At 46.3% G+C, this 27400-nt stretch overlaps 1 protein-coding gene across 1 annotated transcript; it reads right to left on the bottom strand.

Moving 5' to 3' along the window:
- Positions 1-25879, bottom strand: Alkbh5 (alkB homolog 5, RNA demethylase). The gene is made up of 4 exons (XM_006973601.4): positions 24695-25879; positions 14318-14398; positions 5246-5401; positions 1-4329 (listed from the first exon to the last, which is right to left on the bottom strand). The coding sequence occupies exons 1-4, from the start codon at positions 25465-25467 to the stop codon at positions 4152-4154; spliced, it is 1188 nt and encodes a 395-aa protein (XP_006973663.3). The 5' UTR covers positions 25468-25879; the 3' UTR covers positions 1-4151.
- Between the last annotated feature and the right edge of the window lie 1521 nt (positions 25880-27400).

Here is a 27400-nt window from a genome sequence, read left to right as displayed (position 1 = left end):
TTAATTTAAATAATGTATTTTATTTAACTCAGTATGTCCAAAATAGTATTTCAACATGTAATCAATATAAAGTTATCAATTATATATTTTACATTCTTTTTTCATACTAACTTCAAATTCTGGTGTGTATAAAGCATATCTCAATTGAAACTAGCCACATTTCAAGTGCTCAAAAGGCAGAGTCCAGTGGTTCCAGATTGGACAGCATATGTCTAAACTTAAAAAAGCAGTGAGCTGCTGGGGGCAGAGCTAACATTTACAAGGCCTAGAACTCACAAGGTCCTAGGTTTGATGGCCAGCACTAAAGAAAAAAATGCAAGCAAGCAATGGAGTAAATACTAAGATCCAGATTAAATTTAAAAATAGTACTGAGGCTGAGAAATTTCAATCCAATTTCTTTGAGGAATTAATAGGTCACAGATTCTGTAACCATGTTTGAAGCAGCAGCAGTGTGGTAAGCTGCACAGTGGCCCCCAAGGATCTCAGGTCCTAGCTCCTGCAGGCATACACTTACTTTTATAAGGAGTTGAGGTTAGGCGTGGATCAGCGGTAGAGTCCTTGCCTAGCACTGGAGAGGCACTGGGTCCCATCCCTGGCACTGCCACAAAAAGGAAGTGGGGCCATGTAGCTGTTCCTGTATCTAATTACGAATGCCCAAGTAAGACAGAGACAGAAAAAGTTGGGTGCGGTGGGTGGCAGGATTGCCAGTTCAAGGCTGGACTGGGCTAGAGTGAGAACCTGTCTACACACACACACACACACACACACACTCAAGGCTGGACTGGGCTAGAGTGAGAACCTGTCTATACACACACACACACACACACACACACACACACACACACACACTCACGCTGGGGGGCATAGAGGCACTGAGGAGGATATAGCATACAAAAGAGGCCATGTGACTATGGATCTAAAAAGTACTTGCATCTAGACTGGTTAGAGACATCCCAAGATGCAAGTGCTAAGAACAGGCTTTCCACCAGAGCCTCAGAAGGAGCATGAACCAGTTTATTGTTGTTTTGAAACAGACAGGGTCTCACTATGTAGCCTTGGCTGCCCTCAAGCTCCCTATGTAGACTAGACTGGCCCCAACCTTCCAATATTCTTCCTATGGCTTCTGCTGGGATTATGGACAAGCACCATGCTTGGCCACTTTGCTTTTAGAGACAAGGTCTTGCTTTTTTAGCCCAGGCTGGCATTGAACTTTTGATCCTTCTGCCTCAGCCTCTTTCTGGAATTATGGGCACATACCACCATACCCAGCTAATTCTGTTGCTTTAAGCGCTCAAGTTTGAAACAATGTTTTGGAAGCCACAGACAAACTGATAAAATACATCTCCTTCACACAGTATTTGAATTACAACCACAGGTAGATGATGAACCCCACACTTCAACAAAATACCAATCAAAGTGTTCTGTGGGCAACAACTAGCTATACAGATTTACAAACACATTGTACATGTTATTTACACTTAATGGGCTCTACTGCCATCCTATCTATACATCATAGAACACCTTATACGCAGCACATAAGCATGTCTTATACAAGTTTCTCTCCTGCACTAAGCCTGGGTTATAGGATACTTTATTTTTCTGAACTCTCTGGACCTGTTTCTTCCTCCATACAACAGGGCTAGAGGAATGGGATGAGCTCCTAGGTGGGTAGGGCTGGTACCAGTTACTGTTGGAGCAACTACTCTCTACCAGGAGGGCTGGTACTATCTACCAAGGGCTGATGGAACAAAGCTCTTGGCCCAGTGCCATGGCTGAAACAGGCAAAATTCAGGGAATCAGGTGTGGGACTCTGATTTCAGGGAGATGGGGGCAACTCACTATCCCAGTAGAGACTTAAACTTAGGCGATCATTGGGTCAAGTCTCTTCTACCCCTTGTTCTTCAGTCCCCAATCATGGAGTGGGACCACCACTCCTGCAACATCATGGTTGGGATGACACTTGGTGCTTTCCTCTCAGTTCCATTATCATCCCAGTCCACTGCACAGATTGTACAGAGGCCCTGGCCCTTCTTGACTTAGCACTGTCCTTCAAATTGTACTGGCCAGTCATTCTATGGGCAATGAAATGGCTTGACCAAGATTCCAGTGACAATTTGACCAAACTGGCTGAGATCACTGGAGCAGAGCTGGGTGAACAGAAATGGTTAGCAACACCCTGGGACCTGTATCATTAAAGATCCCAACAGTCCACTGAGGGCCAGCCTCATCCTCTCCTATCCACTTTGTCTACCAAGGTTCTAGCCAGGGAGCTCAAGAACCTGGCTATTGAGTACAAGAACTGCCACGTCCACTACCAGAGCTCCCCTCTCCCCGCCCCAGCTCCATTTGTGGTATTTGCGCTGGCCTGCAGACTCTCTACTGGGCCCGGAAGAGGGTGTAGTTTCTAGACTTCAACAACGTGTGTCCCTGGTCACTATGGTTTATGAAGGCCATCCTCCTTGAAGGGGAGAGGGCAGTGGGCAAGGACAAGTCCACCTTTAGCCATCAATCAAGAGGGCCAGTGTCAGTGGCCACTGTCTTCAGAGCACTGGTAGTAATCAATTTGGGACAAACCAAGGTCAGGCTTTCTCTTATCACAGCATCAGACAATTGTTTCAAAATATATTAGATTTGTTTTTTATTGTAGAGCACACACATATTAGGGCAAAGTGCTGCACACACAACTACAAATCATTTTTTTTGGGAAAAGAGCAGTAAAAAAACAAACAAAACAAAACAAAAACACCCCAAAACCACAGAAGACCTGCAACTGCTTTAGTTACGCAGTCTCAACTTGAGGGCTGGCTCCACATTGGCAAAGGATTTCTGACCTCAAAGAGGGATTTCCTGATGGCTGGCTGCTCCCCACATCTCTAAAGCCACTGAGGCCTGAGGCCAGGCCTCTGTGCACCCCTGGAGTGGTGGTGGCATCGTTGTTCAGAAGGCCTGTTTTTGGCAGGCCCAGTTTTTGTCTGGCTGCCAAAGACATTCCTAATGAACCTGGATCAGCAAAGCCCCACAGCTTTCCAGGATCTAAGCAGGCAGAAACTGTCAAAGACTTGAACTTTCCATTATTTTTACAAGTTCCTTCCCCAGCACCCATGTCCCTGAGGCAGAGAAAATACCAACCCAATACGCAGGTCTGACTTCTGGCCTTGGATGTAAGCTATAGATGGACAAGAGAGGATGGAAACACCTTCTTAGATAGATGATATGGGGGGGAGGGGAGAACCAAGATGGCCAACTAAGGAAAAAAGAAGAAAGCCAAGAGACTAATGGGAGGGGAAACACCTCAGAACAAAAGAAACAAAGCCCTACCACACACCCCAAGTTCCCATAACCCAAATGCTAGACTGGAAGCCAACCAGTTCCTCTAGCTAGAAACAATTCCTACAAATAACCCACTGCAGCAAGTCTAACTGTTCCATACAACCACACACACATGCCTAAAAGGAGCAACCCAGTAAATGGGCATGCTCTTGGCAAGAGGTCAGGACCACTGTGCTAGTCTCTTGACCACCCAAAATTGGTGGGCAGAGCAAGCTAGAGGCCATGCAGGAAGCCTGGGGACTCAGAAACGGGACAGCAGGGGCTGGCACTGTTTAAGCCCCACACCCAGCCAAATTGAACAGTGGGGAACAGGGTATCTGCATGAGCTTCCAGAGACTGAACAGCAGGTGAAATGTAGGGGCAGCAGGCCCAATGCAGGACCTGTATGGCTCCAAGAGACCTCATCCAAGCATGAGCATCAGTGGAAAAAAAGGGCTGGCAAAAGAATCGCCTTGTTTAAAACACTGCAAAGATTTACATTTAAAGCCCAAACGAAAATTCCTTAACCAAAACACTTTGTGTGTTTAAATAAACCTAGCCTGACACATTTCCACTTGAAGACAACTGTCCCCACTGTCTCGACTGGCTACTCTGGTAAGTGTTCCCCTACAGAAGCTAACAGCCTTTTCTTTCCATCAAGGAGGAAAGCCAAGAACATAAGAACCCAGGTCTTGCGCCAATTCTGTTCTTTAGCCTTAATAGGCAACCAAGCAAGGAAAACATATATAGGACCAAAATAACAAACAGAGGAAAACACGCAAACAAACAAAAGATGGGGCAGCTACAGCAGGGTCAGCCAGAGTCCAGGCGGGCACGGGGCCTCAGTGTCTCCGCATCTTCACCTTGCGGGTGGGGCTGCCTGCTGCCTCGGGGCAGTCTTCCGAGGACTCATAGGACTTGCGCCAATAGTTCTCAGAGCTAAAGCTACCCCTCCGCCGGTGTGTGGGCAGAAGCACAGACCGCCGGTTTTCTTCTTTGTCCATCTCCAGGATCCGGGGTCTGCAAACAATGGGGACAGGCTGTTACCTGAGAGTCAGCAGTGGTCTAGTCTTGCCACCACTGTAGGGGACTCAGAAGCCCGCCCCATCCTCAGACTGGGTTACTCTTCTCAGCAGATCTCAATCCAGATGCACTAACAGTGGTGAGGCCTGCCTACTAAGCAACAGTGGCCAGTCCTTGTCTTAGACGTCTTAGTCACCTTGTACAGTATGCTTAGTTCCACCTTTGGTGCTCAGTACCCTGTCAGGTCTGCTGGGCTGGGCTTTTCTTATGCCAGGTTCAAACCCCTACAGGTCCTGCCATACACCTCTTCTGTTCACAATCATCCCTTCCAACCTTGCAACCCCCACCCCCCACCCCCCAAGTCTCTGAAACCACTCTGCTCTTTTCTGCCTCAGCGCTCGCTTCAGCTCTTACACACTTGTTTCTTTCCTAGAATGCCCTCCCCTTTCCACACAGCTTTCTCATCCCTCTGATGTCATTACTCGCAGATCCACCTCTGCCTCCCGACTGCTGGGATGAAAGGCCTGTGCCACCATGGCCCAGTCCCTTCTAGTGTCATTTTAAATATTACCCTCCCAGAAACCCTCTCCAAGAGATCCCTGGTTCACTTCTAAGTGTCAAGATGCTCTCTTAACACCTAAGTATAAACCTATAAATATGTGTGCCCAGATGGGACTGAGCAAGACAAGTCTGGGACATTTCTCAGAATTTCTGCTGAATCCCTCTTCTAAGGGGTATTATGCACTGGCCAGGCTTTCTTTTTTTTGGGGGGTGGGTGGGTATGTGTGTTCCGTCAATGCCACTTTCCCAAATGATAAGGCTTTGAAGGGATGGACAACCCCAGGCTCCTAACCAGCCTTCTTTAGGCTGCCCATCAGCTGCACTGCTGGCCTCTGTTGAGGGTTCTAAGTACCTGTGGGCAGCATCAGGGTCTGCCTTGCGGTGGGACCTTTTGGGTTTCAGCGCAGGGTCTCTGCTGTTTCCTGACAGGCGATCTGAAGCATAGTTGGGTGGCAATGTGGAGCTGCTCAGGGATTTTGTTTCCAAACGCGGTGCATCTAATCTTGTCCTGCAAAGGAAACACACACAGGGTCTCAAAAGGGCCTCTGGTAATAAGCCACATCAGGACAAATCTATCTCCAGTGAAGACTGGATGGGCTTGCAAACCAACAGTCTGTGTACTGTGCCTTGATCTCTTTGTGATTCAACTAGATATTGGTCTAGTGACTTCCAGAGAATGTCTTTTTCACTTTCAGGCCTAGAAGTGGAGAATGGGAGTTAACTTCTGTTTGGACACCTCCAACGTGTGCTATGCATGCAGACAGACCCCAGCGCACTCTCAGCCACAGAAGACAGCATTTCTTTCTTTCTTTTTTATTTATTTATTTATTTATTTATTTTTTTTGGTTTTTTTTTTTTGAGACAGGGTTTCTCTGTGTAGCTTTGCGCCTTTCCTGGAACTCACTTGGTAGCCCAGGCTGGCCTCGAACTCACAGAGCCTGGCTCTGCCTCCCGAGTGCTGGGATTAAAGGCGTGCGCCACCACCGCCCGGCTTTTTTTTTTTTAAAGATTTATTTATTATGTATACAGTGTTCTGTCTGCATGTATACCTGTAGACCAGAAGAGGGCACCAGATCTCATTACAGATGGCTGTGTGCCACCATGTGGTTGCTGGGAATTGAACTAAGGATCTCTGGAAGAGCAAGCAGTGCTCTTAACCACTCAGTCATCTCTCCAGCGACCAGCAGCATTTCTTAACCCAGTCAGACTTGCAGTTTCTCTAGGAGCATCTACCCAACCTGCCAGTGGATTGTGGGTACACCCCAATAGATGTCTTCATCTCTGCCAGCAATACAAACACAGGAAAGGTTTTGCCCCATACAGAAGAGCTGGGGAAAAGCAAAACCACCTTACTTTTTCATAGACACAGGGTTATGAAGGCTAAGTGGCAGAGCCAGGGAATGGAGAAAAGCCTAGCCTACTCCACACCCCTGTCACATCTAATTAGCAGTGGCCCTTTGGGGAATTCTAAACAAGCAGAAACCAAAAGGGTTCCTTTTTATTTGTAACAATACATAACAATATATAAAACATAAATATTATTATATATTATATGTAAGATCATATATTATATATAATACATAAATGTTTATTTTTAAATTATGTATATGTACATGTGTTGTGGGAGTATGTGCAGGTGTCCATGGAGGCCAGAGAAGTTGGATCCTATCAAGGTGTCTAAGGAGAGGCAGTGTTTGCTGTCGTAGAGCAGAGCTGCCCAGGGGTAGCACAATCTTGGGAAAGAAGGAACTAGCCCACTTTAACTATGCTCCAGAGGTGGCAAGGGTCTCTGTGGGGGCAACAGCTTAGGCATGGTCAAAGCTAGGGAAACCATGATCTAGCCACTCACACTCTCCTGAGGAATGGAGCAGAGCGCACCCACCACAACCACCCTGTTCATCCATAAGCTAACTAGAGTGGGGTCTCCTGCAGACCTCTGGCTCCAATGGTAAAATAAGCCACTGAACTCAGGCTCCTACAACCTGTCATGTGAACCCCATATCCCATTGCTCTCAGTGGGTTTCCTATAGCCATCCGGGTTTGTATCAATCGCCACCTCATTTCTAGTCTATTCCAGCATAATGGATGCCTCAGAGGTTGGTTCTCTCTTTTTGTGGTGCCATGAATGCAACTAGGGCCTCAGACATGCTAAGCAAGCCTCTAGCATGGAGCTACACCCCTAGTCCCAAGAGCACTTCTCTGGCCAAACTACCTCAGACCAAGACCCTTTTGTTCTTGGATGAGGCCCAATCATTTTGAGCATCTCATGCATGTTTCTATAAAGACTTTCTTGACTTGCCCCTCCCTGGTGAGCATTCAGTGGCTAACTTCCCCAAAGGACATACAGATAGAGATCATTCAGGAGTGACCTGAGAGGTCAGATTGATGTCAGATATGGCCACTGGACATGGAAAATTGGTACTTCCAGATTACAGACAGTGGAAAACAGAAGGGACATCATTAGGAACAGTCCTGAAGAAGCTTGCTGCATGAGGGCTGAGGGATCCACAGGCTCACAATGAGGCTTGGAGATACATCGGTGGCTTTACAAACAACTGTCACTTTCACGAGAAAGTTATTAAAAGGGTTCAAATGCAGATTTTGCTGTATTTGTGGTAGCTGTAGGGGTTGAAAATTTCCTGACTTCCCAGAATTATAAGTAGCATCACTGAGGACAGCACCTGGAATTATCTTGTGACTTCGCTCTCATAAAAATAAGATTTCCTCCCTCTAGCATCCTTAGCTGTATGTTTGTCCTTGAAAGAATATTAGTATGATTTAATCAAGTAAGGAAAAACTTCCTGGCCTTCCAGCCACTGGATATTCCACTTCTGTCTAGCCAGTTGTTTCAAGCTCAGAAGTCAGATGTACCAAGTCTTCCCTGATTCTCCCACTAAGGCGGATGTAATGAATTTTGATTTTCTTTATGGTGGGCCCTCAGGGAAAAATATTCTGTGCTTTTCTATCAGTGTGTCCTCTGCTTTGTGCTGTAATGGCATGCAAAAACAGAACTATGGGTATCCAATAGCACCTATCTTGGATGCCTAAATAAAATAAAAATGTGATAACAAGCCAGAAATTCCTGCTCAAAAACCAGCCCAAGCAATTCACTTTTTTTTTCCTCTTCAAGACCGGGTTTCTCTGTGTGGTTTTGGTGCCTGTCCTGGATCTCGCTCTGTAGACCAGGCTGGCCCCAAACTCAAGAGATCCGCCTGGCTCTGCCTCCTGAGTGCTGGGATTAAAGGAATGTGCCATCACTGGGCACAACTCCCTTTCTGCCTGAGCCCCCTTCCAGAGTCATATCTCCTGCTCGTAGTGTTAAAATGTGGCAGCAAACCAGGTCTTCCAGGGGGAGGAACACTAGGGTGCACACCGGGAAGTCATGCAGACACTAGAACTCCCATTCACTACCACTATGTCCATGAACTAACTACCTCAACTCCTGAAGCTGGTTAGCCTCTTGGTCATCTAACCAGTACTTTAACCCTTCAACCACTCTCCAAAGAGGCTGGGTCCCGTTTTTGCTCAAAGAGCACCAATGACTATAATATACAGGGACATTGTTGATACAAGCACTTTGAAGGACATGCTACGACTTTATCACACTGTCAGGTAATTTGTCCCACACATCCCCATTTTTACAATTTTCTCTTTTTTGTTTTTTTGAGACGGGTCTCTCTATGTAGATCTGTCATAGAATTTGCTATGTAGACCAGGCTGGGCCTCAATCTTACAGAGATCTGCCTGTCTCTGCCTCCTAGCCTACAATTTTCTTTATTTTTTTCTATGCATTTATTTTTTTGGTGTTTGAGACAAGGTTTCTCTGTGTAGCCTTGGCTGTCCTGGAATTCAGTCTGCAAACTAGGTTGGTCTTGAACTCAAGAGATGTACCTGCCTCTGCCTCCCAAGTGCTGGGATTAAAGGTGTGTGCCACGGGGCTGGAGAGATGGTTCAGAGGTTAAGAGCACTGACTGATCTTCCAGAGGTCCTGAGTTCAATTCTCAGCACCCACATGGTGGCTCACAACCATCTGTAATGAGATCTGGTGCCCTCATCTGGCCTGCAGTCATACATGCTGTATACATAATAAATAAATAAATCTTTAAAAAAAAAAAAAAGGGGGTGTGTGTGCCACCACCAACCAGTTAAGAATTTTATTTTAGACCAGGCGGTGGTGGTACACGTCTTTAATCCCAACACTCATGAGGAAGAGGCAGATGGATCTCTGAGTTCCAGGACAGCTAGGGCTACACAGAGAAACCTTGTCTTGAAAAACAAAAAAATTTATTTTTATTACCTATATGAATATTTTGCCTGCATATAAGGATGTGCCTAAACAATCCAGAAGATGGTGTCAGATCCCCTAGAACTGGAATTTCAGATAGATGTGAGCCACTATCTGAGTGCTAAGAACAGAAAGAAGTCAGTTCCTCTGGAAGAACAGCCAGTGCTCTTAATTGCTGAGCCATCTCTCACAACACCCCCCCCACCCCTGGCAAAGATTTATTTTTAATTTTTTAAATTTTTATCTAGATGTGGTGGCATGCACATTTAATACTAGAAATTTAGAGGCAGAAGTGGGAGGGTCTCTACAACCTGGGAGGCCAGCCTAGTCAGCTAGGGCTACACAGTAAGACTCTGTCTCAAAACAAGTGTGTGTGTGTGTGTGTGTGTGTGTGTGTGTGTGTGTGTGTGCGCGCGCGCGCGCGCGTGAGCGTGCACGTACGTGTGTGCCTGCATACAGAAGACCATGGAGGCCATAAGAATGTGTTGGAACCACTGAAGTGAGATACAGGCAGTTATGAGCTGCTCAGTATGTATGGATCTAGGAATTGAATTCAGTTCCTCTGGAAAAACAGCAAGTGCTCTTCGTCACTGAGCTTGTTTTGTAACTCAAGCATACACCTCAGTGACACATGGGCAGGTAGGTGGGTGAAGGCAGGACCTAGAGTGCTCCACTCTGCAAACCACCAACAAGCCAGGAGGCCTGGGTTCAAGATCTCACTCGACCATGTACTGTGACTATAAACATTTGTCTGTAGTTTGAGGATTTTACTCCGAAACAAACTCAAAAGGTTACTTCAAAGCAGCCACATTTTGTTCAGCCAGCAAGCACATGGCAGCTATCCACGAACTTCTCCATGAGATCCTTGAGAAAGATCTTGGCAGCTCTTACTGATGTGAGCTGGTGTCAGAGCTACCAGAGTTTATACAATCTATTTGAACTTTAGGCAAGATTGACTCTAACCCATGACTAAAAGGAACAGGGCAGATTTAACATTCATACTCTACTCACTAGAACTTGGTCTCACCAAAACACATCACAAGGTTACCTATGATCTTTGGGTAGTATCTGGATGTCCAAGTCAGGGTGATGCTCAGTTCATCCTTTTACAAGACAAGTCTCAACAGATTTTCTGAAACTACTTGTTGGCAGTTCAAATTATTCTTCACTTATCAACTAATGTCTCATTTGGCCTGGGTAGCAAGCTAGGCACTGGACACCCCTCTACTATCCCTGAATATGAATTTGGAAGTTCACAATGGTCATGTACATAGGCTGTGACAGCTTAAAGAGGCATGATAAAGCGCTATAGGTACTCGAGGTGTCCTGAATGTCAAAATGGTCAGCACCAGGGCCTTGAGGGATAGCTAGGTTGACCAGTGTGTACATGTAGGAAATTTTAGAGTGGTGATGTGGACCAAAACATGAATATGTTAGAAAGAAAGGCATTTCCAACAAAAGCCACCCTGTCACACAACCAGGTCATAAGTTCATCAACTGGGGCCATAGGTACTTTAGGGGTAGAGCACGACAAAGGGAAGGACCTCAAGAGACTAGGCTGGATAGTTAGAGTTTCATTCTGCCAGGCAAGAGAGACATCTAAGCTAGGCGTGGTGGCACACAGCTATAATCTCAGCACTGGTGAGGCAGAGGCAGGTGGATCTCTGTGAGTTATAGGCCAACCTGGTACATAGAGTAAGTTCCAGACAGTCAGGGCTGTTACAACATTCTATACAATATCCAGCCAATTAAGTCTGAGAAACTGTTATAGCCAAGAGGAGTAAAGAGACATGACAACTAGATGTACACAGGATGCACCTTGGATGAGAACAGACTCATGAAAAAAATTAAGTAAACCTAAGTGTGATGGTAAATCTCAATCATCATCTTATTGAGATATAGAATCACCTGGGAGATGCGCCTTTGGGCATGGAAGCTTATAGAGGATTATCTTGATTGAGTTGGGAAGACCTGCCCATTGTGGCACCATTCCCTTGGCTGAGATACTGGACTGTATAAAAAAGACAAAAGTGAGCTGAACACAATCATTCATTGCTCTCTGTTTGCTTACTCTGTATGAAATGTGACCAGCGACCTAAATCTACCTCTAAGACTTTCCTATCATGAAGGTCCATATCCTAGAACTATGAGCCAAAATACATTCTTTCTCTTTTTAAGTTACTTTTGTCACAGAAACAAGAAAACTAATAAAGATACTAGGTAAATCTAAAACCATGGATGATTCATGGATCTCAAAGCCCCAGGCATGCTAACAAAGTGCTTTATCATTAGGCTACATTTTTCAGCCACAACTGATTCCCTTTCTTTTGTTTGTTTTTAGAGAAAGGGTCTTGCTGTAATGCCAGGCTGGTTTCCAATTCCTAGGCTCAAGTGACTTGCCTCAGATTTCCAAAAAGCTGAGACTGCAGGCATATGCCATCATGTCTAGTATATCTGGTATATAGACAATACTTGTATATCTGTCTATCTCTCTGAACTGGGGATTTAACCCAGGGGCTGGATTGCCAGGTGAACACTACCTCTGAACTATATCCTAAGTCCATCTTTTTTTTTTTTTAAGTCCAGCATTCTTACTTTTTAGTTTGAGACAAGGTCTCCCAAACTTGCCTTAGCTGGCCCTCTCTGTAGTGTCTATGCAGATCCTACACTTAAAATCTTCCTGCTTCAGCATTGGTCTCTTAACTGTAACAAATATATTTCACTAAATTTAAGATACCAACGATAAAGGAAAATACAGGTTACATGGGAACTCTAACGGTCTCACAATGTTCTACAAATCAAAAACTATCAAAAAACCAAAGCATATAAAGCCAACTGTTTTTCTTTGTTCCCGAGACAGGGTTTCTCTCTGCAGTCTTGACTGTTCTGGAACTCACTCTGTTGACCAGGCTAGCCTCGAATTTACAGAGATCCTGCCTCTGCCTCCCAAGTGCTGGGATTAAAGGCATGCACCACCACCACCCGACTGCTAATTGTTTTTCTAGCTCTACATGTGGCAGTGGTTTTTAAACATTGGTGGTGGATAAGCACGTGAAAATATAATTCAACAGTTGAAAGTATAATCCAGTGTGAAGCTACACAGCTTCTGTTCCAAATGCCTCTTCTAACGATATAGAAATTGACTGTCTTGCATAGTCTTTGGGCCTGGTTGAAGGCCAGAAGAGAGTGTTGGATCCCCGGGACCAGAATTACAGATGGTTTGCTGGGAATCCAAACCTGGTCTTCTGGAAGAGTAGTCAAGTGTCCTAACCAATGAGCCAACTCTCTAGTCTTTTTGATACAGGATCTCTACATAGTCCTGGAGCTATGTAAACCAGGCTAGCTTTGAACTCACAGAGATCCACCTGCCTCTGCACCACCACACTGACTTACCTGTAACATTTTTTTTAAAATAATGAAATTAAAAAACTTAAGGTTTAAAGACTTCACTTAAATTTTAAAGGGGGAAAAAGAACAAACAATATCTACCTCACCAAACACAACCCGAGTCTGCACACTAGATGAGCTTTGCTCACTTTTACACGCCAGAAATAGAGGTTGGTGGATCTTGAGAGTTTGAGACCAGTCTGGTCTACTGGAGATGTAATTCTAGACGGTCTTATTAAACAACCACATGACTTCCTCATCACTGCCTGTCTATACAGACCTCCAGGTCTCTATGGTTCGTACTGAGATTAAAGGTTTGGGTCACCACTTGGCTGTGTCCTTGAACACACAGAGGTTCTGCCTGCCATGTGATCGGATTAAGGGCGAGTGCCACCACCACCGGACTTCTGCTAAACAGCTTGCTCTTAGCTCTGATATCCAGGCAACTTTATTAACATACAAATAAAATCACATTTTAGCACAAATAAAATATCACTGCTGGGCGGTGGTGGTACATGCCTTTAATCCCAGCACTTGGGAGGCAGAGGCAGCAGGATCTCTGTGAGTTTGAGGCCAGTCTGGTCTACAAAGTGAGTTCCAGGAAAGGCGCAAAGCTACACAGAGAAACCCTGTCTCAAAAAAACCAAAATAAAATATCACCATAGTCTACATAGTGAATTCCAGGCCAGTCAGGGCAACAATGTAAGAATCATTTAAAACAAAAACAAAAAACCAAACCAAACAAACAAAAAAACTACCAAAACCAAAAGAAAGTACAAGCCTCATGTGGCCAGGCTGGCCTTGAACTCCTCTCCTACCACCACTTCCTAAGTGTCAACATTTCAGGAGTGCCTCACTATGCTTGACTCACCTTCCGTTTCTCTTTTTTCTTCCTTCCCTTCCTCCCTCCTTTCTCTTTTATTCTATGACAGGCCTGCCTCACAGCCCCAGTCCTCTCACCTTAGTCCCCCAGATGCTGGACTAGAGGCATTAGTGAGCCACCATGCTCAGGTAGGAGAGGGCAGGCTATTAGTGTTAGTCCAGAGGGGGACAAGCCACAGCGACAAGCCAGCTGCATACTGCAGCCTACCTTCCTACTCTTCTCACCTCACCCCTAGCTCCTTCTAGAAGTGAAAGCCTAGGCATCTTTAAAGTAGGCTGCTGAGGCACAGTCTAAAAATAACCCCCAAAAGCACATGTGACAAGTCAGAACAGGCCTGAGTGCGTGCATGCATGCTTGTGCGTGTGCGTGTGCGAGACAGAGAGAGCAGTGGGAGGGTTTAGGAAAGTCCTCCCAAATCTTGTTTCAAGTCTGTGCCCAAAGGACTAGGGCTCAACTCAGGATTAAGAGCTTGCACTATTCTTGCAGAGATCCTGAGTTTGGTTCTTAGCATCCAAGTCTGGTGGCTCACAACTACCTGGAACTCTAGCTCCAGGGAACCTGACTCCCTCTTCTGGACTCCACAGACACCTACACACATGTGCACACACCCACACACTGATACACACATACATATAACTAAAAATAAATCCTTAAAGGAAGGAAAAGAAGTATGCCAATAAATATCAGGAGTACTTCTTTGCTCAACACTCAAGTCCCTTAAACAGTCTAAGGATGTAAAATAAGAGAATTTGTGTCTTTCCGCTCCCCTAGATTACATAGTGGCATGCAAGAAGTAGAGAGGTAAATTCTAAGAGGATTCAGACAGGCTTGTAGTTAAGGCAGAGGAGGCCAGACATGAAGGTACTTACTTCCTGAGAATGATGACCGCTCGGCGTTCTTTAATGTCCTGAGGCCGTATGCAGTGAGTGATTTCATCAGCAGCATACCCACTAGAAAGACAGAACAAGTCACCAGTAAGAGAGTAGACAGATAACCAATGCATGGGGGACAGGAATAGGACAAAGTCTCATGGCTACCCTCTGCCTACTACCTGAGAAATTCAAGAATCTACATGGAAGGGAAATATGTTTAAGCCTAAGAAGTGTCTGCCTAGAAACCATTAAAGGAAAAATATGGCACAGAAGATTCACTGGTCACTTAAGACAGTCTGGAGCAGGACTCTCCGAGCACAGACTAGAATCCTTTTTGTTTGTAGCTCTTCAGGCTAGGGTGTAGTTCAGAGGTAAAGCACTTGCCTGACAAATAATGAGATTCTGGGTTCGATCCCTAGCACTAGAACAAATATAAAAACAAAGAAACTCTGGAGGCAACTGGAGTGTAGGTGAGAGTCTTCGTGAAAAGACAAAAACCTGCCCCCAGTCATAAATACAGAGGAAGTCGAGGTAGCCACTGACGGTACAGAAATATAGGGATCACTAAGTCCCCAACATAGAACTTCATTACCTGGAAAAAAAACTTTCAAAAGCCTCCTCTGGGGAGATCAAAAAAATTTTTTTTTCGAGACAGAGTTTCTCTGTGTAGTTTTGGTGCCTGTCCTGGATCTCGATCTGTAGACCAGGCTGGCCTCGAACTCACAGAGATCTGCTTGGCTCTGCCTCCCGAGTGCTGGGATTAAAGGCATGTGCCACCACTGCCCAGCCGAGATCCAAAAATTTGAAGACAGCTATGTTGGGGATATTTTATAAATTTCCACCATAATGAAATTTCTACCTAAAAGTTACATGATTTTAAAACTACTTAAAGGCTAACAAATATGGATAGATGACTATTCTCAGCTGACATCCCTCTGATTTGAAGTTCCAGGAATAACTCTGATTACTGAGCCCCTCACATGTTCTCAGTGAGCACCCCAAGAGATAAGATACTCCCAGTCCAAGCTACTCCACTGAGCTGCCGAGAGTGACACAGCCAGACACCTGCCCAGCCAGGTACCAGGCCTGATGGAAGAAGAGCTTGCCTTCAAGCTTTCCCATTTAAGATTCCTAACTGGCCCTAGGCCATACACCTTTTGTTTAGTTTTGTTTTTTGAGACAGGTTTTCTCTGTGTATAGCCCTGGCTGTCCTGGAACTTACTCTGTATAGCAGGCTGGCCTTGAACTCATAGAGATTCACCTGCCAATGCCTCCCTGGTGCTGAGATTAAAGGCCTGCACTACCAGGCCTGTGCATACACCCTTTTCTCATGGCTGTTCATCAGGTCCTTCTCTAGTACAGGTGTAGGGATAACACATGCTTAACTACCTGAAATACAAAAGATCTGGGAATGACTCCTTCAGGGCTAGGCTGTCCTAAGAGCAATGCTGGATTCAAAAGCCAGCAAGAAATACAAAGCCAAACTATTTCAGGGTCAGATGCTGTGGGATGTTCTATATGTCAAATGTGTTGCTCTGATTGGTTAGTAAATAAAACACTGATTGGCCAATAGCCAGACAAAAAATATAGACGGGACTAACAGAGAAAAAAATAAAGGAAAGAGAAAAACAGAGGGGGAAACTGCAGCCGCCGCCAGGACAAGGAAGATGTAAGATACCAGTAAGCCACGAGCCACGTGGCAAGGTAAAGATTTATAAAAATGGGTTAATTTAAGATATAAAAATAGTTAACAAGAAGCCTGAGCCATTAGGCCAGACAGTTTAAATAATATAAACGTCTGTGTGTTTATAAGTGGGCTAAGGGACTGCCAGCACTTGGTGGGACCTGGAGAGAAAACTCTCATGCTACAGTCAGACCTTAGAGCAGTGGTTCTCAACCTTCCTAATGCTGCAACCCTCTAATACAGTTCCTCATATTGTAGTGACCCCCACCCATAAAATTATTTTGTTGCTACTTCATAAGGAAAGCAATTCTGATTTAAAAATCTGTTTTGAAAGCCAGGTTTGGTAGTACACACCCTTAAACCCAGCACTCAGAAGGCAAAGGCAGGTGGATCTCTTAGAGTTCTAGGCTAAACTAGTCTCCACAGCAAGGACTACATAGAGCTAGGACTATATAGAGAGGTGCCCTCCCCGACCCACAATTCTGGTTTGAGTCCATGCTGGCAGTAGAATAAGCCTATTTATAAATGCCTTACCTGTTCCGACCCCCACCCCAGCTGCTTCTAGATCAGGGTCCTTTAGTGGTTTGGTGTATGCATGTACTCAAGTGCGTATTATCCTCACAAGAGACTAGGACAAATATCCATAAACCAAATCAAGCTGGAAAATACAAATTAAGAGTTCCAAAAAGTATCAGGATGTAAAAGGGTTTGAGAATTACTATAGCAAAAGAATCTACTGACTTTGAGCACTGACCAAAGAACTCACTCTTCATCCCTATTAATAACTATGGGCCCACAGAGAGAAGTACAACATAACTCAGAGATCTGCTTGCCTCTGCCTCCTAAGTCTGGGATTAAACATGTGTAAAATCACCATGCCCCATCAAGCTATAAGCTTTGTGACCTGAGTTAAGTCACATGCTTGAACAGAAAAACCTTGGTTTCTTCAGTGTTCATTTTGTTATGCTTTATAATTTAGGTACTCATTTTTGTCATTATTAAAGACTCAAGATGTTAAAAGGCAGACAGACACCACTTCTCTTGAGGGCAGAATTTACATGACGGAAATCTCTAGCAAAGGAGCAGTGAGAGGCCTATCTGAGGGTTGAAAATGATGCTGGATAACTCAGAGTGCCTTGGATCCTCCTACCATTTGCTAAGCATCTGGCACTGCTGAAGGGCCTAGACCTCTTAGCAAGCCTTGAATTCAGCTCCTGCAGAGGAAACACAATTTCAGATCCCCTACAGGGTTCTACGTTCTACACTATCAGGGGCCTCTTGGCCCTATTCCCAAGCTAGGAGCTAGCTTTAGTCTCATTCTTTTTTTTCCCTTTCCATTTCAACTTTTAAGACAAGGCCTCTCACGTAACCCAAGTGGGCCAGTAACTATGTAGTTCAGACTGGCCCCAAACCCACAGCAATCCTCCAACCTCAGCCTCTTGAATGTTGAAATTACAGGTGTGAACCATGTTATTATCACTTTATATTAGTGACTAGAGACTGGGCTACATACTATACACAGATCTTAGAAAAAGAGCCGAGTATAACGGCTCATGTCAAAAGGCCTGAATCTGTAGTACCAGCTACATGCGATGTTCCCTGATGGTCACAAGGATTATGTTTGACTTGGCTATTATATAAGTATGACCAAAGGCCTTGACTTCTTATTTCCAACAAGAAACCACTTCTCTTAATGCAGCTCTGGAACAAATCCAGATTGTTTGTCAAAGTCTGACTGCTTCCATGTTCCCTGCCATCCTCCAAAGGGCTATAAAACAAACAAGCCATACCAGGTTCCTGCCCTAAGCCCAGGCCTCACAACTAGAATGAAGGGAGCACTACACAGAACCTCAGACGTGACCTTGACATACCAACCCTATATTTAAGTCTTATTAACACCAGTATTCTAGAATATCCTGTTATCAGTGATAGCCCACTGATTTTTCCTCTGTGGGAGAGGGAACCCAAAAAGTTCTAACAGAAGTTTTTTTCCTGGCTGAACTTAAGCAGAAATTGCCTAGCCAAGACCACAAGAGTGCCTTTACTGCTAAGAGTGCCTTTACTTGCTACAGGAGACACTGAAAATCTCACTCAGCCAATCTGAAATGTAATATGCCCTGGGTCCTCTTCTACCCTTGATATGAAGGAAAGTTCTATTGCTGCCTACTCCTGTTTTTGCAGGAAAAGTAGAGGAAAAATACCCTATGTTGTCCAGCTGGTCTGCTCTTTGCATGGGCTAAGCCCCCATGCCCAGCAACAATGCTTATTATGCTATCCATAACCACCAAGCGACAGGACTTAGCTCTGTCACTCACTAGTCCTATACCTTAGAATAACGAGGGAGCTGACCTATCTATCTCCTCTCTCCTGGTAAAATTTCCCTAGGCCTCCTGCCCATGTTACCCAACCACATCATCCCATGACTCTACTATATTGGGACTAAAGAAATTGTGTTTTCTTTCTAGGACAACACTCTGTTCAAAGGCCTTACTCAACTCTGCAAAGGCCTTACTCAACTCTGCACGGTGGACAAAAAAATTAAATATGTGCTAATATTCTACACCAAAAACAGTCTATCACTTTGAAGCCTCTATTTTAAAAGCATCAAAACAGATTGTAACAAGCCTTTCCTAAGAGGACTGTACACAAATTAAATGAGCCTGGAAAACCAGTACTAAGGAAATGTGCAGAACTATGCAGGTCTCTTCTGGAAACAGCCTTAGAGATGGAGTTGCTAGAGCTCATTTCCAAGATGGCCACCATTCCTCAATTGTTCCATGTCCGCCTAGGCCAGGGCAGACCAAAACAAACACCAACAAACCCAAAACAAAAACACCTGAACTGGACAAGGTCACAGTTTAATGCTAGCCTCCCTTTGATGGGCTACTTTCCTTAGGCAGCCCCCTGAGCCTCATCACTGCTTGGTACCGGGGCAGAACTGTGAACTCAAGTCTCCAGGAGAAGAAATGACTTAATTTTAAAGAAGTTTTGGGGCTTTTTAGACACCGATATATCCTAATTCTGCATATACCAAAGTATTGACAGCAGTTCATCTCTTGAGATATCTTTAAACTTCATGAACTCAGCCATATAACAGAGATTCAATCTTTTCCGACAACTCTAAAGCACCATTGGCTTCCTTCTTTTTTTTTTTTTTTAATTTATTTATTATGTATACAGTGTTCTACTTGCATATATCCCTTCAGGCCAGAAGGGGGCACCAGATCTCATTACAGATGGCTGTGAGCCACGATATGGTTGCTGGGAATTGAACTCAGGACCTCTGGAAGAACAACCAGTGCTCTTAACCTCTGAGCCATATCTCCAGCCCCCATTTGCTTCCTTCTTAGCACAAGAGAAAAACAAGACCATTAAGTTAATTTGATCATGGCTGGTGTGCACTCACCTCTCAGCACTCACACTCAGGAGGCAGAGGCAGGTTGATCTTTTGAGTTTCTTGGTATATATAGTGAATTCTAGGGGGTCCAGAGCTATAAAGTGAAACCCCGTCTCAAAAAAAGAAAAAGAAAAAAATTGCTGATATGATGCTAAAACTTCAAGTTTTCCTAATCTTTTTGGGTTTTTTTTGGTAGCCAAATGTGTTAAGTAGGTAACAAGTGAAAGCAGAAAATCCCATCTGTTTCTTGATAGCAAGGTTTAACTTGAAATGGGGCTTTGCTGACCTCAAGTAACATGGGAATAAGTACTATCCTATGAGACAGGGAGGGCTGTATGGCAGTGCTGCATACGAACTGCTCAGTCTAAAACAGCTCGCCAGCCAGTCAGCCCTGAGATTTTCACGGCCTGTTTGCTCTTTGCTTGCTCTGAGTTTCCTTTTTGAGACCATGACTCCCAGCTAGGTGTTTTTCTTTTGCTGCTTTCTGCCTTGTCAGGTCTGGCAACACAAAAGGAAGCCAATTTCAACAACCAACAGCCCTTCCAGGGGGTGTATAGCCCCGAAACAGGAAAATTTCAAACAAGGGGCAAGTGAGATGGCTCAGTAGATAAAGGTTCTTTCTGACTACATTAGTTTGAGAGTAGAGACCCACAGGGAGAGAATCAACTCCCACAAGTTGTCCTCTGATGCACCACAAACACATGAGTGTACACACACAAAAGAATGTACATAACAACAACAACAAAAAAATCCAAACAAGTGGTGCAGTCCAGGACTTTTCCCAACTATTTTAAACCACAAAGCTAAACTTTGCTTTCATTCAGCCAAACAAGCTTAATAGGGATGCTTGACTGCTTGATCCCCCAATACTAGTAACCAGTAGAGCCAAAGACTAAGCTTGCCAGTACACAATAGATGGCTAGGTGGAACAGTCACTCCAGACCGGGAGCTAAGACCCAGGTCTCCACAAAGGACCCAAAACAGTGGTTAAAGGAAACAGTTCACAAGCAGTTAGCCTTGAGGTGACTATTCTAACAACTGGAGCCTGTTTTTTTTAATCTGCTTTTTTATTTATGCATCTGTGGGGGGTGCACAAATGGTGGTATTCTATTTGTACTGAAATGTGATTTTAATTGTATATTAATAAAGTTGCCCGGGGGTCAGAGCTATTAGAGCCATAGCAAGAGCGTGGCGGTGGTGGCGCACGCCTTTAATCCCAGTGCTTGGTAGACAGAGCTAGGTAGATCTCTGTGTGTTCAGGGATACAGCCAGCATTGGAGACATATGCCTTTAAGACCTGGAGGGCTGTACATACAGGCAGTGACGAGGCAGTCACGTGTTTGGGTTTACAACCAATGAGAAGGCAGAACAGAAAGACTAGTAAAAGACATACACACAGGAAGTAGGTCTCTTTCGGAGAGCTAGGAGCACCGCAGGAGGAAGGGTAAGATTTTAGCTCTGAGCTCTGACCTCTTAGCTTTCTCTTTTACGTTGGTTCTGTGTTTCTTATTTAATAAGATGGTTGGTTACATCTACATGCACATGCATATAAGAGGTCAGAGGTCAACTTCAGGTGTCATTCCTCAAGCATCATTCACTTTGCTCTTTTTTTTTTTTTTTTTTTTTTGAGACAGGGTGTCTCACTGGCTAAGAAGGCTAGGTTGGGTAGCTAGTGAGTCCTGTTCTCCACTTCTCTGGCCCTGGGATTACAAGTATGGGCCACATCTGGCTTTAAAGAAGGAAAAAAGGATGGGAAATTTCTAGGGAATCAAATTTAGGTTCTTATGCTTCTAAGCACTAAAGTTCAGTTTACCAACTGATCTCCAGCTCTGGGATTTGTTTTAATCTGCCCTATTCACTTTACAGAGCCAGGACAAAGAATGTGGGATGAACTGACACGAGGAAAAGACCTCTGTGAGTTCAAGACCAGCCCGGGCTACAGAGTGAGTTCCAGGAAAGGCGCAAAGCTACACACAGAAACCCTGTCTCAAAAAAAAAAAAAAAAAAAAAAAAAGAACAGCATAAAAAGGGGACCCCTTTTCAGGTCCAAATTGGGAAGGTTACCAACAGTTAAAAATTTCCAGCTGGGTTTGGAAAGGAATGTAAAACACTTCTACAGAGGTCTATGAAGTCTTGCTCTAATAAAAATGCAGGTCTAGACACCAGAGTCAAATCTCTGCTACTAATCAAAACACATGATGAACACCAATAAATGTAAAACAATTTTGCCATGGTGCCTTTGCCAAATACAGACAATACTGTCACTAACAAGTGAAGGCAGCAATTGTTAGAATCCATCTACATCTACCCTCATCTAAAATTTTCATCTATCTAACCTGCAGCTTTAACACTCTCACCTCTGGAAAGTGAATCCATCAGGAAACAAGGAAAAAGCCAACTTCTTACAGGCTTCCACACAGGATTTGATGAGGGGCATTACTAATAGGCAGGTGCTCATTTAACTACATACCAGGCCAGCAGAGTACCAGCGAGCAGGTTCCTGAAGATTTAAATTAGCAGGTGTGTCCAGACCCTAGTTCTCAACTGGGGATGAGGCTGCCCTGCAACCTCACCTGCTGGGACACCTGTCAATGTCTGAGTTTTTTTTTTTTTTTTTTTGAGACAGGGTCTCTCTGTGTAGCTTTGGAGCCTGTCCTGGAACTTCCTCTGTAGACCAGGCTGGCCTCGAACTCAATGAGACCCACCTGCCTCTGTCTCCTGAGTGCTGGGATTAAAGGCATGTGCTACCACTACCCACCGCTCAGATTTTTTATTGTCATAAAAAGTGTTATCGGTGTCTATCAGAAAGTCCAAGAATAGTTTTTTTGTTTTTTTTTTTTTTTTCACTGCATAGACAGCTCACCCAGAAAAAAATTTACAACCTCCAAATATCAACAGTAGTTGAGAAACTACTGTTACCACCAGGCTAACCTTTACCAGAGACTCTGATATGGAATGCCTCACAACAACCATGTTTACCAATGTCTACGTTCTACTGCTGCGTTTGAAGCTCTGCTACCTTGTGATTCCACAACTCTGGCTAATTTCTAGTCATTCTTTAGTTCCAGCTTCCTTCCTCCTAAGAACTTCCACTATCTCAGTAAGATGCCCCCTCAACGTGCTTCTTTGATTATCTTTCTGGATTCTGATGATCCACCTAGGCTGAAAGCCTCTACTGAGAATGAACTATGTGAAGAATGGAGCCATTTTTCAAGATCTGCCAATTCCCTTGCACCTCTTCCAGCCAGAGCAGGGGCTAAGCAGTTGTACAGACATTTGAGTGCCTATCCTTTTAGACACCAAATCACATTTAACTAAAAGACTTCAAAAGTTGGCACCATCTATCTGTTATACAGCTAAGAAAGAAAGCCAGCTCTGAGAAGATACCTACAAGATCCCAAAGAAAGCTAGCGATGATGCCTCACTTCTGCAATCCTAGTACTCTGGAAGCAGAGGCAGTAGCAGTGCTGAGCTGGGGACAGCCTAGGCTACAGAGTGAGACTCTGCCTCAAACATAAATAAATAAAACCCCAAAGCAAGCTGGATTCAAAGCCTGGGGCAGCACTTTTCAGGACATGACTGTGCCTCCCACACTAACTCTGGAGCCAAGTCTGAATCCAGGAAGGGCTGGAAAGGACTGGGAAAGCTTTAGGACTTTACTACTGCAAAGAAAAGACAGTTTTCCTGCTGATGCAATCTTGTTAATCACTAACAGACCTGCACATGAAGAATTTGTAAGTTCTGCTTTTAAATCCAGGAGTGTGCTGTAGGGGGAGTCTCAAAGTGCCTGAGAACTCCCCATTAAGCAGCCAGTCTGCCAGACCTCAAAACAACCTTAGAGGTGTATGACCATGAGGGAAAACATCTCACTAAATGACCCAATGGCCTCGATGTGAAATCCTTTCAGCACCAAGAAACTTCAACAAGGCAGACCCCAAAATCTTCCTTACACAGCAAGCTGCCTGGAAATCCTTTCTTTTGGAAGGTAGGTGGATCTTTTTGAGACAATGTCAAACTTACAAAGCAATCCTCTTGCCTCAGCCTCATGAGTGCTGAGCGTATAGGCATGCACTACCAGGCACAGCTGGAAATCCCTTTTAAAACTTTTTGTCAAGGCATCCATCTGGAAGCACATCTGAAACACTTGAAACAGTTGTAGTCTAGGCCTCATTTTGGGGATTAATAAAGCACATTAACTAAGCTTACCTTTTTTAGGCTGGAATAAGACAGCCTCCGAATAAAATTTCACTTCATATAAATCCCATCAGTGTTCCAGCAGATGATTTACCCTGCTGGCCAGGGCACTGAGCTAATTCTTAGCAGGATCTGGGGCCCCAACTGGCCAAGAGCCTAAGATGTGGTCACCAAATCACAAGGCCAAACACCAGGTCAACAGACCAGCTGTATTTTGTTTTACTGGATCCCAGTAACAGCTACGGCATTTCTACAAAGTGCCTAGGCCTTAAACCAAGAGAATTTTAAGAGCATGCTGTACTTTATTTCTGGCTAAACCACTAAATTGTTCAACCCAAGGAAGTCATTCTTCGGAGAAATCTGTACCAAAAACAAAAACAAACAACAAACAAAAAAACCCCAAAACCCCAAGGGCTCTGCCTGCATATTCTGTTAAGGAATCCACCATACTCTGAAACCACAAACAACGAAGCAGAAAAAATCTTAGACAACAGAACAGGGAAAACTTTTAGATAGTTAAGCACAGGTTTTTTTTCTTTTTAAGATATGGAAATGAAGTCCACAACCGAAAGTGATTTGCTTAAAACCACATGGAAAACATGAAGCCTTGAGTTCTTCTATCTCTAGGCCCCACAAAAACCGGCCAGTGTACATCTGTAATCCCAGCACTCGGGAGGTAGAGGCAGGAGGATCAGACATTCAAGATCATCCTTCTCTGTGTAGAAGGTTGAAGGCTAAACTGGACTGAGACCCCCTTCAGTCTTCAAAAACAAAAAGCAAAACAAGCACTACACACTTGGAAAACCGAGTCCTAATGCTAGCCTTCAGAAAATGCTTAGCTTCTCAGAACGAGGCTTTTATAGATGAATTCTCAGAGAACTATTATGACCACTCCAAACCTGCCTGCAGGTACAGAATTCCATATTGGTCTTATCCCGCTACGAGTTTCAGACACAAGATTCCTATCGTCTGCAGGAAAAAGGAGGAGTCAGAACCATAAAAAAGAACCGGCTCCCATCAGCTGTGGCTTCAGGGACCCGGCTGGATAGGTTTAGGCGGCAGGGTGCAGGGCCAGCCCCTCCTCCCAGGTGTGTGTTACCTGAGCACAGTCACGCTCCCCCTGCGCACCGGCAGAGAAAGCACGGGTTCCGACACCCGGATGGGCTTGAACTGGAACTTGCAGCCGAAGCAAAGTGCCGAGTCGCTAAAGAAAGACACAGACACGATCGGGCGCTCGAAGATGTGGATGGGGTCCACGTGAGATACGATGCAGCCGCCAGGCTGGTAGTCGTTGATGACTGCGCTGTTGACGAAGCCCTCGGGGATGACGCGGTGCTCCACCAGCTTCTGGATCACCAGCTGATGCACCCATTCGGGGATCTCGTCGACGTCGCCCGGCGGGTAGAGGCGCTCCTGGCCTGGCCCGCGCTTTTGCAGCTGGGCGCCGTACGTGTAGCCCTCGCCGAAGAAGTACTTGTTGCGCAAGGGGGCCCGGTCCACGGTGTGCTCGTTGTAAAGCCCCTTCTCGGCGCGGGACACCACCTCGTCGATGCGGGCCTCGATCTTGGAGCACTCATCCTGGCTGAAGAGACGTATCTGCCGGATTCCGCTCTTCACCTTGCGCGCCTCCTCCTCCTTCTGCAATTGCTGCTCCTCGTAGTCGCTGCGTTCTGGGTCCGAGTCCTCCTGGTACTTCCGTTTGGTGGTCCCGGACACCGGGTAAGGCTCGGCGGCGGCCGCGGCGGCCGCGGCGGCGGCCACGGCAGCGGCGGCCGCGGCGGCGGCTTCCCGGCTGCCAGCCTTGTAGTTGTCCCGGGACGTCATGGACTTGAGCTTCTCACGCAGGTCCGTGTAGCCGCTGGCGGCCGCCATGGCCCCCCGCAACTCAACTCTAGGATCCTCCGGGGCGGCCCGGCATGGCTCTGGAGGGACGCACCCGGGGGCCCGAGCGGGAAGCGGGGGTCCTCAGTGCCGGGCCGCCATGCGTGGCCCAATGAACCAGCGGCGGCGGGGGGGGGGGGCGTACAAGGGCCAGGAGCGGGTCGAGCCTCAGCAGCGGCAGGTCATGCAGCACCAGCGACAGCGAGGCTTCTTCCTCCTCCACCTTCTCCACGTCCCGAGAAGCAAGGGCGCCGGCAGCGCCTCATGCCGTGGAGGGGTTCGGCGAAGACCCGGCCAGACTCGGGGGTCAGACCCTCAGACGCCCGGCCCGGCCCGCACTTTAAAGCTCTCCTCACGACGTCACCGCCTGCCCGCCCGACCTCCGACAGCGCCGCTCCTTAGCGGGCTTCCCGACGCGCAGGCGCAGTGCTGGCGGCCACGAGACGCCCCCCGCCCTCCGCGCGCACTCCGAGCATGCGCGAGCGTGCGGGCCCCCGTCGGCCAAAAAAAAAAAAAAAAAAAAAAAAAAAAGGGGCCGGCGCCTGCGCACACGAGGCCCGCTCGTCGGCCGCCGCCCCTCCCCCCACCCTCCGAGGACTTGGAGAGAACCGCTCTCAAACAACCATTTTTTGCCTTCACGCCACGCCGCCTCCGGGACCCAAGGACTCCACCCGCCGGGCTGTGCTCGCGGTGTCAACTCGGCTGCGCTGCCGCGTCACGGCATCGCGCGGGGTGCCCGCAGACGCCTCGGCTTCCCAGCGCACAATCCTCGGGAATCACCACCACCCAACCCGCCCCGTGACCGCCCCCTTTGGCGCTTCCACTTTCTTAATTGGACTGCCGGCCACGCGTTGGGCAAACACAGACCGGAGTTTCCAGAGTCGGTTGGTAAATCATGCCTGTCAATCAGCTAGTCTCCTTGGCTACTGCGTCCATCACTTAATTAGCTTCGGGCAGAAGCTCGAGGACCCCTGAAGGGTGAAGAGGTGGCTAAGTAAGTGCCTGAATGGAGTTCTCGGAGGAGGAAATCCCCGTGGACTCCTGTGAAGCTTCGGAAACAGTAGGAAAGTTTTCAGATTGACGGCTGGAGAGCATCAGACCCAGACTCCGGAGCAAGCCAGGACGGCAACAAAAGCTGGAGGCGCGCGGTCGGGGCATCCCACACCCTATTCCCCACCGCCATCGCTTCCTGGAGCGGACGTTCCACGAGTCACGTCCCGGGACGGCCCGCCGTGCGCGGAGCCGCGGGCACGCGCACGGGGCGTAGCTTGTCTCTGCTGGGGGTGGGTCTTTGCACCCCTGTTGTAAGGGGTGACGAAAGGGCTCACGTCTCTCGGGCGTGCGTTTACCACGGATTAGTTCAAATTGGGTGTTGACTTCAGACATTTAAAACATTTGAACAGCGGTGTGTAAAGTGCGCCTGCAACCCCAGCGCTATGGAGACAGGTTGGAGAATAGCCCACAAGTTGGAATCCAGCCTAGGTTACGTAGCGAGCCTCTGTCTCAAAAACAACCACAACAAACCCAAGCAACAAAAAAGCCTGAAGCGGAGGGCAGGGTCTGAACAAAGGTGTGGCCGTGCTGGAGGTCCCTGAGCACTCTCTCAAATAGGTTTCTGCGCCGACCTCCCCCAAATGAAATCAGCCGCTCTGCTTGGTTCCCAGTGCCTTTCCACGCTGAGCTACTGCCTCTTTGGTCAGATTTTTCAAACGTCCCCGCCCCTCCCGACCTTTGCCCATGCTGTCGTGTCACCTGTAATGCCTGAACATCTACTGGGCCTTTTGTCAGTTCACCTCCTGTCTTGCAACCATCTCAGATTCTGGCGTGTAAAATCAGGAGCCAGTATTCACCTCAAAACGTGGTTGTGAGGATGCACTGGAGCAGCCGAGGATTGCTGCTGATACAGGGTCTGGACCTCAGATTC

This window comes from Peromyscus maniculatus, chromosome 8 (genome assembly GCF_049852395.1).
Source record: "Peromyscus maniculatus bairdii isolate BWxNUB_F1_BW_parent chromosome 8, HU_Pman_BW_mat_3.1, whole genome shotgun sequence".
NCBI lineage: Eukaryota > Metazoa > Chordata > Mammalia > Rodentia > Cricetidae > Peromyscus > Peromyscus maniculatus.
Note: the sequence above shows the minus strand (reverse complement) of the source record. Positions and strands in the feature narration are given on the sequence as shown.

Coding starts and splice junctions, on each gene's coding strand:
- Alkbh5 (XM_006973601.4), bottom strand. CDS start 25,467: ATGGCGGCCGCCAGCGGCTACACGGACCTGCGTGAGAAGCTCAAGTCC. Junction 14,399..24,694: donor GGGAGCGTGACTGTGCTCAG/GTAACACACACC, acceptor CTGTCTTTCTAG/TGGGTATGCTGCTGATGAAA. Junction 5,402..14,317: donor GCGGTCATCATTCTCAGGAA/GTAAGTACCTTC, acceptor TTTCCTTTGCAG/GACAAGATTAGATGCACCGC.